At 37.2% G+C, this 19,240-nt stretch overlaps 1 protein-coding gene and 2 pseudogenes across 1 annotated transcript; 1 reads left to right on the top strand and 2 right to left on the bottom strand.

Annotated features, from left to right (window-relative positions):
* LOC110899422 overlaps positions 1–6,254 on the bottom strand; it is a 59,227-nt pseudogene extending 52,973 nt beyond the window's left edge.
* Positions 6,255–6,361: 107 nt separating this feature from the next.
* On the top strand, positions 6,362–8,595 carry LOC110926458. Its single transcript, XM_022170219.2, has 2 exons — positions 6,362–7,133; positions 7,270–8,595. Exons 1-2 carry the CDS (start codon positions 6,362–6,364, stop codon positions 8,454–8,456), a joined length of 1,959 nt encoding a protein of 652 aa, XP_022025911.2. The 3' UTR covers positions 8,457–8,595.
* A 2,734-nt stretch (positions 8,596–11,329) lies between these two features.
* Positions 11,330–19,240, bottom strand: part of LOC110899431 — a 57,532-nt pseudogene continuing 49,621 nt past the window's right edge.

Here is a 19,240-nt window from a genome sequence, read left to right as displayed (position 1 = left end):
TATTCAATCTTCATTGCTTCATTCTGTCACTTTGTGTGTTGACGAAGCTGACAAACACATTGGTATTTTCTCAAAATGTGCAAACTTGAAGAATCTCACATTAAAGGAGTTTGCAACAACGGGATCAGATGGTTTGAGTATCTTTCATCCTCGTTTGGCTAATCTCACACAATGATGAACAGATGATGTCAGATAATACTTCATTTGTCGAGAAACCATACTGTCAAGAAACTAACATCTTTTAATACTTCATTGCGTATGTGCTTGTGCTGTAGAAACCGGTGATGAATTTGTGTATCTAAATCAGGTTCTCTGCCTTAGATCGGTCATTCCTTGTGATACATGAACGTTGTATTCTTGTCTTTTAGAATACTCTTCTAGCAGAACCCGACACGTCTTCTATCATGTGACGGACACAGGTGCAAGAGAATGGCGAGTTATTTTCAGTTATTTCTGTTGATCCACAAATTCCATTGTTTAAATCAGAATCAGGTTCTCAAAACAAGGATCGTTCTAATAGATTAAAGAGAATAAACCAATTTTTACCATTTTTTACCCATAGTATACGGGCCGTATAACAATATACGACCCGTATACATCGTTCGTATACGTTGTATACGATCGGTAGAAAAAAATTTACCGAGAGTATACGGCCGTATAAACCGTATACAGCCCATATACATATGGTAAAAAATGGTAAGTTATCTCTGTTGAATTTGATTTCAACAAATCTTTTCCTTTTCCTTCAATTTCTAGAACATTCTCCGTAACATGAAGAGAAATCAATTGTATTTTTTTAGTTGCTTCTCTTGTTAAAAAAGTTTCTGAACCAACCGAAATCCACAAATTCCAACAGTTACTTCGTTTTTACCGTCCGGTTTCCAAACTCTTTCCCTCAAAGTTAATATTCACTGTGGTGGATGCAAGCATAAAGTTAGAAAAATACTCAAGAAGATTGAAGAGTACACAACTGAAGGTTCAGTGCACGAAAAGTTTCTTACGAATGATATGTATCAGGAAGCTCAGTATCAACAACTTGTGAGTGGGAATATGGCTATGAAGAATAGTATGGATAAATAATCACCGGTACGGATTTTGGTGTTTTGGTAGGTTGAAAGAGGTGAATGGTTTGGATAAACAATCACCGGTACGGATTTTGGTGTTTTGGATAAACAATCACCGGTACGGATTTTGGTGTTTTGGTATCAACAATCACCGGACGTGTCATGTTCTTCTGCTAGTAGTATGAGTCTGAGTCCATTGTGGTTCGTGAACGTATTGTTGAAATCGTCCATCACTAAAGACCTTCAAAGATTTGTTGAAATCGAAGAAAAGAGTAACTAGCAGAAGACGTGTCGGGTTCTTCCAACAAATTGTGTATGTGCTTGTGCTGTAGAAATCGGTGATGAACTTGTGCTGTAGAAACCGGTGATGAACTTGTGTTGTAGAAACCAGTGATGAACTTGTGTTGTAGAAACCGGTGATGAACTTGTGTTGTAGAAACCAGTGATGAACTTGTGCTGTAGAAACCGGTGATGAACTTATGCTGTAGAACGTTGGAAACCCGACAAACAGTCTTGACAACTGTGACAACATATTCAATCTTCATTGTTTCATTAAAATTACAACACACGATAAAATGCTTGTAAAATTGCATCAACTCTCCTATATCAACATACTCTTCTCCAGACGCTTAGTTGTTATGAATGACAACTTGAGGGGTCTAGTTAATCTATTACAAGCTACAACACACGATAACTTTAAACTTTATATAGTGTGTGATTTGACCGGTTGTATTCAGTTATTTTAGTTGATCCACAAATTCCAACAAATATTTCACTCCAGTAGTAGCTGAAACCAAACGTAGACGGAGATGATAGGCCTGGTAACCGGAGGAGAAAAAACGGCATTGATTCGGAATGTTTCGAATCATCACAGAAGACGTGTCGGGTTCTTCTGCTAGTGATTTGGAATGTTTCAAATCATCACAGAAGACGTGTCGGGTTCTTCTGCTAGTAGTATGAGTCTGAGTCCATTGTGGTACGTGAATGTTTCGAATCATCACAGAAGACGTGTCAGGTTCTTCTGCTAGTAGTATGAGTCTGAGTCCATGCGACAGACACAATTCTTGCAACTTAAATCCACAATCAACGTATACAGATGCAAGAGAATGGCGAGTTATCTAAAATTTTGAAAATTCAGGTTTACCTTGTTAGTTTCTCAAAACACTAATAAACATCTGCTTCCTGAATCTGAATCAGAATGTTAACTCTTTCACTCATAAACATCTGCTTCCTGAATCTGAATCAGAATGTTAACTCTTTCACTCATCAACATCGGGGGTTGTATCGGAATCAGGCGTTGGAAGGATTGTAGTAGTAGGACATTGGTACCACTGTGAAAGTTGCATCAGGAAGCTCAACTTTAACGGACCGGTTATTCGACCGAGTAATCAATTGTATTTTTTTAGTTGATTCTCTTGTTAAGTTTTTCTGATCCAACCGAAATCCACAAATTCAAGTCAAGGATCGTTCTAATAGATTAATGAGAATAAACCCTCGTTTCTTCATCTTCATCTCCATCTTCAAGAACAATGGTCAACAGATGATGTTGGGAATTAAACGCATGTACGTGACAAAACAAGGATCGTTCTAATAGATTAAAGAGAATAAAGCAAGGATGTTGTGAATTCGCATAAACATATATTCGTTTCATAACCTCCTGCTATAAATCAACCACAACTGACAAAGAGCCTGTATTAGAAACCATCCTATGTCTTTTACCAACCGAAGAGGCAGCAAGGATAGATAATACTTCATTTGTCGAGAAACCATATTGTCAAGAAACTAACATCTTTTACTCATAAACCCTTGAATCACAACGCTTTTCTAAAAGATCCTGTATTAGAAACCATCCTATGTCTTTTACCAACCGAAGAGGCAGCAATGACAGATAATACTTCATTTGTCGAGAAACCATATTGTCAAGAAACCATATTGTCAAGAAACTAACATCTTTTAATACTTCATTTGTAACCGTAAGGATGATGCAAATTTGTACGTAAAGATCTCTACACAAACTCTTCTACATCTTTTAACCAATTGTCCATCACTTAAGACCTTGAAAGATTTGTTGAAATCGAAGAAAAGAGTAACTAGCAGAAGACGTGTAGGGTTCTTCCAACAAACAGTGTATGTGCTTGTGCTGTAGAAACCGGTGATGAATTTTGTATCTAAATCAGGTTCCCTGCCTTAGATCGGTCATTCCTTGTGATACATGAACGTTGTATTCTTGTCTTTCAGAAGAAGAGTTGGTATTGAACCAAGAATACTTCAAACATTCTAAACCCTGCTTGGAAACAAACCAACAAAATCCTTATACTCTTCTAGCAGAACCCGACACGTCTTCTATGATGATTCGAAACATTCACGAACCACAATGGACTCAGACTAATACTACTCACCCTCCCCTGAGGAAAAGTTTTCCCGACGACTCAAGACAAAGCAGTTGGTTTGGGTTCATATCAGCGTTGTTTATCACCCTGTGTAAGCATCGGAAGCCCGACCACTAGCAGAATCATTGCATTACATCCCCGTTGAAAACAAGTGATTAAAACGCTTCTCCTTACAACTCTCATCAAATGCCTCACCCTTCCTTTTTATTACAGTCAAACGACACGTTTTTTTGTTTTTCAATCTTTGTTACTTGTTAAAGTTTTATTTTTTTCTACTTTTAGAAAGATTTGACCACCTAACGACTGTAAAATGTCTCGTGTGATTGACACCTTAAATCCATTAAATACTTTGGGTAAAATCTAATTTTCTTTTCATACGGGCCGTATACAGTTATACGGCCCATATACATTGTTCGTATCCATTGTATACGACCAGCCAAATTCTTTACACATGGTGTATACGGGCCGTATAACTGAATGAAAAAAACTGACAAAGTCTGAAGGTACAGACTTTGTTAGTTTTATTTTATTATATACGGGCCGTATAACTGTATACGGCCCGTATACAGCATGTGTAAATAAGTTTTTGCCATGTGTTAATATTAGGACCCAAACTTAAATAGTCATCTTCTTCTTGTATCTTTATTGTCGCTGTAACTACATCGGAAAAAAATTCCGGTGAATACTCTTCAGTTTCTTTTTTTTTTCATTATTATTCATTGGAAAGTCTATGAATATTTATTTTTGGAGGGGGGGCCCACAATATTCGCTTCGTCGCCAACGTCTAGAGATCGACGGATAGGACGGGACGGGAGGGGAGCGGCACGGTGTGCCGCCGTCACCGGACCTCGACGGGGTGGGGGACGTCCCCCATACCCTAAAGCCTAATTTTAGCTCATTAGTTCCTAGTCTATTGCTACAACCTTGTATATATATGTAATCCTTTTTAGTCATTGAAAAATAACAAGTGTTGATACTTTCATAGTTTTTAATCATGATTGTTGCATTATTGCTATTTTTTACTTTTAGAAATGGACAAAGAAAGTGTTTGTGGGTCAACAACACCTAACCCGGCCTGCTTTGACCCGTTATTGAAGTTTATTTTCATGATTAGGTGTTGATGTCTTTAAGAGATAAGATAAAACGACACTTGAAGCTTCCGCATGGTTATGTTAATGACAACATCAACAGTGATTTGGATGGGGTTGGCATCGGTTAAAAGATGAATGATCTCCATAGCATGCTTAACTATGCGAACAGCCATCAACTTTTTACCGTCCCGTGCATCATAAGAGAGTTGGTCAAACGTTCGACTATTGGGCATTGGGCTTTCCTGAATCTCTTAGCTTGGTACCTACCGGCTGTGTGAGGCATGTAGATTGGGTGTTTTGAAGCAGTGGCAATGATGTAATCCTCTACAGAAAGATCAGAAACCTGCACATGAAAAAATATATATATTACATGTCTACCAAATACTCGACTCCATTGTAAGATTTAGTAAGGATTCATCCAACATTAGTAAGGGTTCCCCATCCTCTGTTTTCACTTATATATACTTGTCAATAGACCATAAGGCCGGTCAAGTAATTTATAACATACATTAAGCCAAAGCAAACTATTACCAGTTTGCATTTAAAAAGTTACATATTTACATATATAGTAGATAGAAAAAGAATCATAAACTGAGACTTTATTATCAATCGGGATAACATACAAAACCGTAAAGTGACTGTCAAACTGGATTTAACCTTGGTTTAATAAACCACGCAACTCAACCTCAAGCACAAAGAGCTAAAATCGGTTGACATAAAGCGAGTGTTTTACATGAGGCGCAAGTGAAGCACAAACATTTGGCAAAAAAAAAAATGGCATGAAACGCAGGTTGGTGCGCTTCATGTAAATCGCTGTGAGACTTTCTGTTGTCAGCAAGTGGCGGTATCACCTCCCTGTAAACCGTAATTGATAACAATCAATACAATTTACGATACTTGAGACTTAATTCATGTGAAGATTAATTGCCATTTTTGGTCATTTAATTTACCATCATCAAAAAGGTATTTGAGGAAGCATAATTTTGATAACACAGGCTTGAGAGTTCCAGTTGTGCTACTTCAATTTTCATTCTACATCTTTTCACATATCACAACTAAGATTTCAACTTCGGTTTCAATTTCTGATATTAGGTAAATCCTGTTTCTTAACTCTATTTTAATGGATTTCACAGTTTCAGTTCATGCGTTAGTTCATCCTTTAGTTTTACGATAATTGTAATTTATGTTATAATATAATAATGGTAACTTTGAATCTATCTTTGCTTCAAGGATAACACTAGCAATAAATTATGCTTCACTTTACTACTAGATTAATTAAAAGAAACTTATCATCCAGCTATGAGTTTATGCTTTCGTTATGAGTTTATGCTTTAGTTAAACAAAAGCTTTAGTTTAACTTAATTTATGTTTCAAATTTCAATTTATGCTCATAACATTCTTTCCCCTAGTTGCAAGTAACTTTAGTTAAGACACGTTGGACACTAAAGTAGGACGAAGAGGCTATTAAATTTTAAAGAAAATTAGCAAATGGAAAAGATTGGTTGCACAATTACTATTTAACTTGTATTATGTTTCAAAAAAGAATAAGGGAATGTACAAATAATAAGTAGATCCACTCGATGCTTCAAAAAAGAATAAGCAAATGTACAAATAACAAAAGTAGATCCACTCGATTTCAGGGATTTTCAAGAATAATATCACATACATGCTTTTTCCTTTTTCTTGATATAAGTAACATAGGAGTACATGTAGCATTGTATCTTAATCACATTAATATATATATATATATATATATATATATATATATATATATATATATATATATATATATATATATATATATATATATAAAACTATGATGAAGGTAATTGAGCACGAGCATCCACTGAAGCTCGTTGATTTGCAAGTGAATGTTGAAGATGTAGACGACGAATCTGATGATGAAGAGGAGAAGGAGGAGGTTTTGGTTCCACAAGATGAGTTTTCATGTACTTGTAAGCGGTGCGGCGAAGATATCAACGAGTATTACAGGTACTACTATAAATGTATACATGATTCATGTGATTTCACTCTTCATAAATTCTGTGCAGAGCTCCCAAAAACATTAAACCACCCATCACACCAACATCCTTTAACCCTCCATGCTGTGGGAGGTGCACTCTATATCTGCTATAATTGTTGGTTTGCAAAGGATGTAAATTGTTTTATGGAAGTAGACAAAAGGAGAATCTACCACCCTAGTCACCCCCACCCACTAGTCTCTCTCAGCTCCAAACCCATTTTATGTGAGTGTGCCGCTTGTGGCAAGGAACATAAAGGGGTCTTCTTTCACTGTACCGCATGTACTAACTTCGCCATACACAATGATTGTGCTTTCCTGCCAAAACGTTTGTTAATCCAAAATACTACAAACGCCATTTTCAGCCATACCCATCCACTCACCCTTTCTTATTCTTTCCCACCAGAAGAGCAAAGAGCTAAATATTATCCTAGATGCAGAGTATGTGATGGTAATTTTGATTACATGGGCAATCTTTGGATATACAAATGCGAGAAATGTATATACTATGCACATCTAGATTGTGCAACATCAAGAAGAGAGTCATTCATGTCCATCTTGTCTATTGGTAATTACTACTATTTCTTTTGATATAAGATTCATTCCATTTGATTAGTTATTAACTTCTTATTCTTATTTATGCCACTCTTATTTTCTATTTGATAAATAATAATTACTAGGTTATTTTATTTCCAATCTTTTAGGTGGAGGTCCAACCGTCAAAAACTATAAAGATGCTGACTATCCTAATCTTCTCCATTTACCATTTCCTGATGAAACCTGTAGCATACCCAAACATTTATTTTCAAAAGAACTTGGACTTGCCGATTATGGTAATCATGAGGTAAGCCTACCACATATGAATCGTCAACATGAGTTAATTTTAGTTGACACAGGAAGCATCGGGTCAACCTCCTCAAAGATCAATGATATGATCATGTGTCATAACCCAATGAAAAAGATAGAATTATTATGCAGCGGATGTGTGAGACCAATCATGGAGATGCCGTTCTACAAGTGCGCAGCCAATGAAGATAAGAGCTGCAACTTTGCTCTTCATGAATGGTGTACTCGGCTGCCAACAAAAGCAGACAACCACCCAGGTCACCCACAACATCCCCTCGTTCTAATGACAAATATCCCCAATATGTTTAACATATTTCATTGTGGAGTTTGCCGCTTACCTTGCAATGGCTTTGCTTATGGTTGTGTTGCATGTGGATTTTACGTTGATGTTACATGTGGGTTTATGCCGGAAAGAATCACACATGAATCTCACCCAAATCATCTTCTTTCAATAGTTAAGGAGGATCTGCCCAGTGGAAGGCGGTGTCTTATGTGTCGCTTAAGCATACATTTTGATAATATACGGGGTACAGGATATAAGTTGAGTTTTGGTTGCAGCTTTTATGATGTGTATATTCATCCGTGGTGTGCTTTGTTATTGCCAAAGACAGTTAGGCACCCTTATGACAAACATCCAATGCACATCAGTTATCTCCCAATTGAGAATCACAAGAGTGAATATTTTTGTGAAATTTGTGAGGAAGAATTGGATCCTCATAGTTGTTTCTATCATTGTGATGAGTGTAGTCAATCAGTGCATTCTGATTGTGCTCCTTTAATACTTCAGTGTGAAACAGAAACCTATTCCAGATTTCACAAACTTTTCGGATATGGAAAAGGTGTCTATTTGTTTTTAAATATGAAGTTTGGGAGCATTCATAAGACTGATGGTCACCCACATCCTCTAACATTTGCCCAAGGGATTGAGAGTGATGGTGAATGCAGTGTGTGTGCTGAGGAATTACAGTTCAAGATGATACTTAGGTGTTCCGAGTGTGAGTTTGCAGTTCATCACGATTGTTTGGAAAACTTGAACAAGTCATGAAGGTGTGTATGTTTCATCTTCCATGTGCTTTGAAGGTACAAGGCAGACAACCTATCTATCTTATCTACTTAATTCCCACTATCAAAGTTAATATCTTGTATAATAAGTAATGTCGCTACTTTTTCTTGTATATCTTTTATGTGTGCAATGAAAAAATACATGGCATTTGTGTGTTCATTGTTATTCTTATGATACTCTTATTCTTTGATCGTGGCTTTAATTTAATAAAAGAACAAATATAAAATATATACATAGGTTTGTGTTTTCAAACCGAAACCTAACCAAACTGAAACCGAACCGAACCAAACCAGTCCCATAGGTTTGTGTTTCAAACACCCCAAAACCAGTTCAGAACCAACCCGGTTCCTCCACCGAACCGGCTTCATCACAAACTGGTCAAAACCCAAACTGGTTCAGTTCAACTTGACGGCTCAATACGATCAGTGCACCTCTATCCAGAGGGGAGTATAAATCGGTTTCAAACAATCATCGATGAAGTTAAAATATAGAGTTAAAACTTGAAAGTAAACACTTAAATCACAACCAACGCATTTCTAGCATTTTGACTTTGCTTTGGCGTCAATCATTAATTGATGCCATGTATTCGAAGTAGGAGAAGGGTAGTCGATCATTGTGGTCGTGTAGAAACAGTAACCCACCCAAGTAAATGTAATTATTTGCAAATGTTTTATTTAATTTTCACTCTGTGATGGGGGCACAGGCTGGGGTTTAATGTCTATTGATTTTAAAACACTCGTCCATTGAGCATGAAAGATTGTCACACTCTTTCTGTCCGGAAAGGTGTCGATTGGAGTTGTAGAGCCTTACAATGTTTGTTGACAACTAACTTGTTGAGCAAAGACACAGACGTCATGGTGCAGTTAGACAATTAAGCATCTTACAAGAACCCGGAACCACTTCTTGCATTCTTTGCATACACACCTTTATATGTGAATCCTAAATGTGACCCGATGCATGAAAAATACATTGGCTTGTTGCCTCATGTCCTAGAAATTGTTAGACTTATAATTTAAACTTAATTATGCTATAATGTATGTATTCGTATTATAACTTATACTCTCGATATGTATGATAATCTATATGGTGGTAATAAGCGGGTACAAGTTCAAACTGCTATGGCAGTTATTCCCTCCAAAATGGAACCACCAAATACCTATGTATATAAGTATGATATCCGGAAACATGTTCCGGTACCAAGAGATATTCTGTTTCTTAGAATTGTCCTCTCATTCTATTCGAATACCCTTTGATTCTTACTGTTTCTGCATATCATTTCCTGTTTAACCATGAATACCGATTCAATCAAATCACATACTTCCGCTGCAACTGTGCTTGAATCCCAACATAGTGATATCAGAGCCACGGTGGGAAAGAGTGCAGAAATCAAACCAACATCGACAACGTTGCCCTGTCAACACTGTATCGATGAAAAGAATGAAAAAGAAAGAAGAATTCCTCGTGTAAGGCTTTGTTACTATTGCCATCAACCACGCCATCATATATACTCGTGCAAAGCGAAAGAGAATGATGATGCCACTCAACTGATTAATCAAGCAATCAATGCCGGTATTCAAAGACAAGATGACGAAGAGATCTGCCGGAATGAAATGATTGTCACCAGAACAGAGGGTGGCCAATGGGGAGATATCTGGTATGTAAATCCGACATTTAATCATCACTTTGCCGGAAACTTAAACGTTTTTAAACGTATTAAACATATGGTAGGGGTTAAAACAAAATTGGGAGAGAATAACTTTCTTTTTATCCGGGGAATTGGGGCAGTGGAAATAAGATCCGGTAACGATATGTTACAGATGCAGAGTGGTTCTATTCACCGGAATTGGACCAAAATGTATTAAGCCTTGATCAGTTAACACTGCAAGGATATACGGTAAGACAATCCGGTGATACATGTAAGATTTTTCCAATGTTCTCTGCCCCGGTTGTTAATTCGGTGAATGATGTTAATGGTTTAACCAAGGAAGAAGAACTTGGTTTAAAGGAAAAACAAAAAGTGATAGAATAAAGTGCGGTGAATGAAGAAGTGCGGTGAATGAAGAACGCAAAGAGAATTATCTAAATTCTTACTTTGAAACTCTGAATCTATCCACTGATGAACCGGATTGGAGCCAAATGATTATCCGGGCCATGGAGTTTCATGATTTCACCGACTGCAAGTCCCTGTTAGATATGATAGACGACAGAGAGTTTGTATTTAAATACAAACATGAATTGGAGGGAAAGTTTGAAGAGATGGTGACATGGCTTTTAAATGTCAAACTGGGAATCTCTTCAAGGCCTATCCCACCCTTCACATCAGATAACAGGAAGGTAGATTTACTGGGTTTATATGTGGTGGCAGAACGTGATGGTGGCTACCGGAATGTCACAAATGAAAATCTATGGCCGGTGGTTGCGAAAGACATGGGGTACGAGTATCATGACGGCGAGTTCATGAGAATTATTTATGCTATGTACCTAGATGTGTTGGTTTACTACTATAAATTCAAGGGAGTGCAGGAAAAGGTGATCGGAAGCGATGCAGGTCCATCGGAAATCAGCCATGAAAGGAGGAGTGATGGTGATGTACGAGATGAAGAAGCTTATCAACATTATGCCCTATTCGCCGGAAATGATTGGGAAGGTGTGATGAAGATGCAGAAGAAAAGACGAAGGGAAGGCAATTGATGAATACCCTTTGATTCTTACTGTTTCTGTATATCATTTCCTATTTAACCATGAATACCGATTCAAGCAAATCACATACTTCCGCTGCAACTGTGCTTGAATCCCAACAGAAATGAGGTGGTACAATATGGCGAGTTTTCATGATATAATAAATGAGTAATGAGTCATCTGTCCAACGATATGAAAGGTCCAAATTTATGCAATAAAAAGGCATATACGATTTCTTTAAATATTTTTCATAAAAAACCAAATCCATAACAGAACAGCCACAAAGGCACCTGTTTGAAGAAACCTTGCCAGCATTGATAAGCTTATCAGCTAGACACTCAACAAGAGTCTTCACATTCCTAAATGCACACTTGCATGCACCAGTGGTAAGCAGATAGATAACCTGGTTAACACGCCTTAATGGAGAAATATCAACGACCTGACGCCTAACAACACAAGCAGAACCAATTCTAGTAGCATCTTCTCTTGGTCCACTGCATGTAATAAATATCACATTATTAAATAACATCATCTATAATACATACAACTTTAGTCATCCAAAAAAAAAACACAACTCTTTTTTTACCAGCAAATATATTACATGTCATTCAAATTACATTTGCAAGTAAAATATGTTTCGCAGGTAGCAACTTCGATCAAAATAACATTGATTATATATTTAATCTCTGAAAAGGTGCTAATAATAAACATGAAAACCCTCCTAAGACCGCCCGTAATGGGGCGTTTTTTTTTTAATTTTCACCAAACACGCCGGAAAACGCCCGGCTTCCGCTCCCTTGGGCGTTATTGGGCGGTATTCGACAAAAAAAAGGCCACCGATGTTTTTTAAAACACGCCTAAATTTTGCTTTGGGGGACGAGTTGACCATTGTCAATGGTAAATTTCTTTATTTTATTATTATTATTTTTTTAAATCCATTATAATACACTATAAAATACCCACTAGTTCATACACTTTTTTTATAAAAAAAACTCTCGCACACCATCAAACTTTGTCTCTACTACTTCTACAATTGATAAAAATATGAACCCATTCTGATCCTCATTTGGTGTCCCCTCAAGACCCGTGAACCCGAACACAACCCAACCGCAACAACCCTTTAACCTTCAAGACATGGACCCGAACATGTTATCGTACACGGCTTTCTTGAGTGGCGCTACTCCATTCGTGCAACCCACTTTCGGCTTTGGTCAAGCCGGCGGCTCACAACCTTCACAACAAGAAGCCGAACCCGATGTGGATATCATGCCGGAGACGCAACCCGAACCGGAGCGAGAGACAGTTGGATGAAGGAGGAGGAGGAATACACGTTGGTTCGGGCGTGGGTCGATGTTTCGGAGGACCCCGATATTGGTAACTTTTATATTTATTTTTACTTTTTTTTTTTTCGTACACGTCTATTTTATTTTATTTTTAACGTACAACTTTATTTTTCAATTTGTAGCAAACTTTCAAACGGGCCCCGAATTTTGGAATAGGATTCGCGCACTCTTTTATAGCACGTGGGGTAAGGGCGAACATCGTGACAAAGATTCCATTTCTAGACCGACATCAACAACAAGTGTCACTCCTTCCAAGAAGTGTATCAACGTAACTATAATAGTCGCCCGAGCGGAGAAGGTGACGTCGGGGTTTTAACGAGGGCTATGGAAGAGTACGAGAGAATGAAAAGCGTTTTCCCATACTATAAGTGTTGGGAACTACTACGAAAAAGTCCAAAGTGGGCGGGCACAGTGACCATGACGTCGAGCTAAACGGTCAAAAACAACATCCTCCGTTGACCCTGAAACACCGACTTCTGATGCCTGCAACGTCGATCTAAATGTTGTTGTGGACGTTGACGAGCAAGTTGAAGAAGAGTTGCCCGACCGCCCGACAGATTAAAAGATAAGCGAACCGGGAAAAAACCGGTGGAGTCGTCTTCCGATCTAGAGTTGAAGGAAGATTTCGAGGAGATGAACCGTCGTCTCCAAGACATTCGAGACCTCGGCCACCAACGTTTGGAGAATATGAAAGAACGTGTGGCCAAAACCAAAAATTTAACGAGATGCAAGAGGCGAGACAAATGGAAAAGGACATTGAGTTTTTATCCAAACCGATCGACCACCTCCAAGGCGACGCGTTGATCCTTGCGCAAATGCATCGCCAAAAATTCTGGAAAAATACGGACTCTAGATCATCATCTTTTTTTTTACTTTATTTTTTTTATTTCTGTTTTTTATTATTATTTTTATTTCTAGTAGTGTATTTTTTTAAAATTAATGAATTTTTAGTTTTAAATTTAAAAATAGAAATAATTGTGTAATGATTGCATGGGCGTTATTGGGCATTATTCCCACTACGGCATTTTTGCAATAAGGCCCAACAATGCACCCATGCTGACTGGACTGCCACATGGCAGAAAACGCCCTAGGGTGGGGGCATTATTTGGCTAACGACTACACACGGTCTAATCATAATGGACAGGCCAGTAAATAAACTTCTTAAAAATAAAAAGAATTAGATTGTTGTCGTATGCTGCGTGTTGTGGCGACGACGCCTTAGTTGTTTATAGCTTGCCACACATTATGTGTTGTGTTAATCATATGAAAATGTGTGTTTTGACGTATCTGATCTAAAGCTTTGCGGTTACAAAAGAAACGGAATCGAACCCGAGTTGGTTCGTTTAGTAAGCATTCCGCCTAACCACTACACCACCCTTACCTTTGCATCAAGACTTAGCGGCGTCAAAACATACAATAACTCGAATTTATACCATCGAATGAAAACATAATATATTTGACCCGAATCATTTCCGAACACAGTTTACGTCAAATCGTAAAGCATGAAATCGTGCTATATTTGACCCGACTCGTTTCTGGAAAAATCTTATGTCGAAACGTGAATTTATATTGTTTACGTTGAAACGTGAATTTATAACGACGCACATCCTAAAATGTCAAAACGCATTATATTTAACCATGTTGTAGGATCGTGTTGTGACCCAAAACGAGTCGTTCAGAGGCGTTCTACTCAATATGAAAGGCGGAAACAGACATAATGAGTTTGATTCAGCTAGATCTTCACTTTAAATGCTTTTCTGATTAATCGGACAAAGTTTTACAGCAAGACGACACTTCGGCAACTCTTCGGCTCCGGAAACACACATACACAACTAACTCAAACGAAATTACATCACCCCTATACATAGGCCACCTAATTCCGCATGAACATGACTCACACGGAATTACAGTTCAAGCGAAATTAGAATCTCATGCGAAATTAGCAGTTCAAACGGAATTACATGCTAATTTCGTACGGAATTACACCTAGCCCATTTAATGCGGAATTACATGTTTTCTCGAATAACATGCCCTGAACAATGCAAGACTCGATACAAGATGAAGTCGACAGACGTATGCACTAACAGACTCCCCCTCGGATGTTGACGAGTCTTAAGTGTCGAGTCTTCTACGTCTTCAATCTTTATCAGTCTGTCTGCTCTCTCTGAAGTATCTGACAATGTAAAACTTTCTCAAGCTCCTCTCTTCTCTTTACATCAGCACTAATAGATAACTTCCGCTCGGATGTTGATCTAATCTTCAATCTCTTCTTTCTCTATTCCAGGATCTCAATCTGACTCTATCTTCTCTTGATCAGATCTCTTGATTCCTTAAGATCAACAGCATCATCAGCATGCGAGAATATCAGGCCTCCAGAATCATAACCTGGCACTTAACGTCTACAGACTCCCCCTTTCGATAATCTGGGATCGCAGTCTGGATCGTGAAATCACAGAATCCTCAAGTATCGGAACCTGGCTCTTTATCACTCAGAATCAGGATCTGAAATCTGCATAATCTGCACATTCTCTACCTCACAATAAATTTCACAATTTTAACATTTGACAAATTTATATATCACATGTAGGTATACATCCAGAATGATTTAAAAATTGAACCACTTGTAGACAAAATCTTTCAAAATCTTTTCTTATTCTACACAAACTTCCCCTCATGCAATATTCATCTTGTTCAGCACTTGGAATTTTGAAAATCAGCTTTCCAACACCAGTTGTCGAAAATCTTTTTGTATTTTTCAAAAATTTATGCAAAAACACACAGAAAATCTTTTTGGAATTTTTGAATAAAATGAAATGCAGTAAAGAAATATTTACATACAATATTTTTGTGAGTTTGTGTAAGAGGATCATATCAGTTATTGAGACAAATCATCAACACCGTTAAGCTTTAAACATTTTAAGTTCTAAACAATTCACCTAGATTGTCAGTATACTGTATACTGATCCACTTAAATTTTCACACAAAGTTCAACTGTTTCGAGATACGAGATTAATGTTTTAATGACTTAAACTTATTCGCGTGTCCCACCACTTGAATATACTCCCGTATCCAGATCCCAATATTCAGTCTTACAGGTGAATATACCTAGATGATATTTGTAAAAGGTTAAATGCGAAACCGTGAGAGCTCAGGTCAGAACTTCCGTTCAGCAGAGAGATGACGGCTCGACTTTTGGTATGTCCCCTTTAGAGGATTTTTTCTTCAACAGCACATGATTAGCATTTTTCAATGTTTCATCATTTTTGTACTGAGGGCGACGCTATATTTCAAGCAATTTGCAAAGTTTTATATGGGGACTAGACAATTACTTCCGCAAAATTAGAAGTCTCGGGATAATACCCCAGATATCACTGAGTATAAAGACCTAGTATCTCAGAAAGAGGGACCTTTCAAATAAGATTTCGGGGTTACCCATATATCCGAGAAATGTTCCCCACGATATAAGCAAATTTGAAACTTTTTGTTTATATCTCGAAAACAATCTACTGAATGTGCAAAAACCTACTGGCACATCCGCAGTGAGATCGTTTATCAAATTAAACATTCCATATCTTTAGCGTGTTGTGATAGTCCACTGATGTACTATCATTTCCTCTTTTATACAACAAAACTCTTTTTCATTTTATCATGTTTTTGTTGTTTTTCAAAAATTTTCAATTCAAAAATGAGTTTTGTTTTTGAGCTTTTTCAAATTTTCTAATGTTTTTGGATTCTCTGAAAAATTCTTACTCCCCCTAAAATTCAAAATCATTTATAGAAAATTGAAAACAAATTGTACAAGTAAAATGACAACTTGATGTGAATCGCTTCAATTCTCCATCCTCTTAGCATAAACAATCAGAACTCCCCCTCTCAACAAACTATTTTCCCATTAAGATTTCAAAACACTTAAGTTTGTTTTAATCAAAATGGTTTTTCCGGAAAATAAGTTTTGTTAAAACCACCTGTAGGTTTGGGGTTCATCATCTTGTTTTTCAGAAATACCACTTGTAGGAAATCAGATACAAACTAATGTCCCTGATTTACCACTTGTAGGTCAAACCAATTACCACCTGTAGATACGCATAATCAAACCTAATACGAAGACAGATGCCGATTCCTGCTCCACTCTTACCAACCTGGGAACTCCGGCAAGTCACACTTAAACATTAACAAACACATTTTTCAAGAATAATGCTGATTCCTGCTCCACGATTACCAACTAGGGAGCTCCGGCAAGTCAGGATTTTACTTGTGAAAAACTGCCATCCAAGCCTGAACAAACTTGGATGTTTCTTCCTCAACTTCACTTGGGTATAAAGTTGTCTTCTTTGTTTCATAAAAGTCCTTTACCCCTTTGACCTTTCCCTCGACCATTTTCCCAAAAATCTTTTTAACATTTCCATTAAACACTTTCTCAACATCAAATTCTTTCTTTTTAGAATAGAATTGATTCGAGATCTCAACCTTTCCAACCTTTTGTTTAAAGTTTTCAACCCTCAATGGTGGAAAATTTGCATCATCCATTGGAGGTACTGAGTTTTCTTATTTAATCTCAACTTGTGGCTCGTCTGACTTTGTGGAATCAGATTCATCGCCAAGTTTCTCATAACACTTCTTAACAACCCACATTTGGCTGTCATGCTTAGCTCTCTTTTTATAAAAATTTGTCTTTGAACACTCACCACCTTCATATGTTGAATTTTCAAAAATTTTAAATTTATCAGTTGGTGGTTCATTTTTTCTCAACAACCTTTTCTTTGAGTTTTTCAGAGACTTCCTGTTTTGTTTGTGTTGCTTGAGAACAGTTCCATGCAATGTGACCAACTTCATTGCATTTGCAACAGGTTCTTGTCTCCTTCCTTTGATAAGCTCCATTCTTCATTCTCTCTTGCTTTTTGGCAAGAAATTCTTTGTTTGATTGCTTCCAGAATGAACTTTTTGATTCCTCTTCACAGCTTGTTCCTGGAACAAATTTTGTATCTATTTTAGAAATTTTTTCATTTTTATAATTTTCGGGTGGAATAAAGCCTAAACCTTTCTTTTTGAAATTACCGTTATGGTTTGGTTTCTTTTGAAAACCAGAACCAGAACTGTAACCTTTTTTCTTGTTTAACCATTGTTGAACTCTTGAAGTGTACTTTTTAGGTTTTTCATTAAGATTTACATCTTTTATTTCAGAAATATTGATTTCTGTTAATTTGAAAACCTTTTTGGTCTTTTCAAATTGAACACTTCTTATTGGAATTCTTTATCAGAATATAATTTGTTAGAATCATTCAAAGTATATGCAACTTCAAATGTTTCATCATTCAAATTAGACTTTGATAGCAAAAATTCTTTACTATAAACCCGTTTAACTGACGTCTTTGAACTGTTGACCAACGAACTCAAACTTCCAGACTCTGATTTTAACTCAGACTCCTCATCTTTATCCAACACCTGATCGACCACCTTTTATATTAACTCGGACTCATGATCAGTGTCAGACGATGTAAAAACAACGTCAATGTTTTCTGGTAATTCATTGGTTGTTGGTGCATTAATGTCTATCGCCTCCGTCAATTCAAACCGTAGCTGAAACTATAAAAATCTAGGATTATATTGTAATATCTAGTTACTAAAAGGCAAGGTGGCATAATGGTAAATAAGGAGAACCTCCTTATACCTTGGCCTATAAATAGAACCATTAGGGTTCTCATTTAAGACTTTTGCTCATGGTGATTTAGGAGATTCAAGTCTAGAGAGAGAAAGTCTAGAGAGAGAAAGTACTCTCTACGTGATTCTTGTATCGTACACGTCATATCTTTCAATAGATTTACGGTTCTAGTACGTTATTGTGTGTTCGGTCACGCACGTTCACGAATTCCACACGTCGAACGTTCGTTACGCAATCGTACGGTGTCAAAACCGATCCTACAAGTGGTATCAGAGCAGGAGCTCGATTGCACTGACCAAACACATAGATTCGTACCGGATTTCATCGATTTCAGATCTGAATTGCTTTATTTCTTCATCTTCTACTCATTCTTTCACGTTTTTACTGTTTTTCGTCAAACTGAACGGGATTTTACGGTCCGAATCGGCTGATTTTTTTATATGTTGTGCAAAAACACCTGATCTATAACCCTACCAAGTTTCAGATCCAAACTCCTAGCCGTTTAGGAGAAATCGAACGTTTTAGGTCCGATTTCGCGTCAAAATTGCTGATTTCGCTCGAAAACACTTGATTTCGCTCTTGTGACACATTTACCTGCTGATTTCGTTTTTTGGAACACCTGATTTCGCTCTTAGTGTCCTGATTTCGCTCAAGTTACAGGCTAATTTCGCTCTTGTGACACATTTACTTTGAGGTTTCGCTCATAGCTACCTGATTTCGCTCCTGTGTTACAAAAGTTGAACATCAGATTTCGCTTTTGAGTGGCTTGTGATTTTGCTCCAACCAATTAATTGAAATCTGTTTGTCAGTCATATAAATTGTCGGCCATTTGTGTGTGATTCACAAGAGTTATTCAATTGAACATGTGTTTATCTGCCCAAGAAAGCCCATCTGATTACACTGTTCGAAATTTTTGGTCGAATGAGAATTGAATGTTTAGAAACTGCATGATTATCTGATAATAAAAAATAATAACATCGGCCCAATCACAATTAAAGGTTGTATTATTTGTCGGACATTCATTGTTTGTCGGTCCCATTTAATTAGGCTTTTGCAACATTAAGGTCGGCCTAATCAATCATAGT

Source organism: Helianthus annuus, chromosome 2 (genome assembly GCF_002127325.2).
Source record: "Helianthus annuus cultivar XRQ/B chromosome 2, HanXRQr2.0-SUNRISE, whole genome shotgun sequence".
Taxonomy (NCBI): domain Eukaryota; kingdom Viridiplantae; phylum Streptophyta; class Magnoliopsida; order Asterales; family Asteraceae; genus Helianthus; species Helianthus annuus.
This window is presented reverse-complemented; position numbering and strand designations above follow the sequence as displayed.

Excerpts from the sequence above, each read along its gene's own strand:
- LOC110926458 (XM_022170219.2), top strand. The coding sequence starts at position 6,362 with ATGATGAAGGTAATTGAGCACGAGCATCCACTGAAGCTCGTTGATTTG. Across the intron at positions 7,134-7,269 it reads CATGTCCATCTTGTCTATTG|GTGGAGGTCCAACCGTCAAA; the intron begins GTAATTACTACT and ends CCAATCTTTTAG.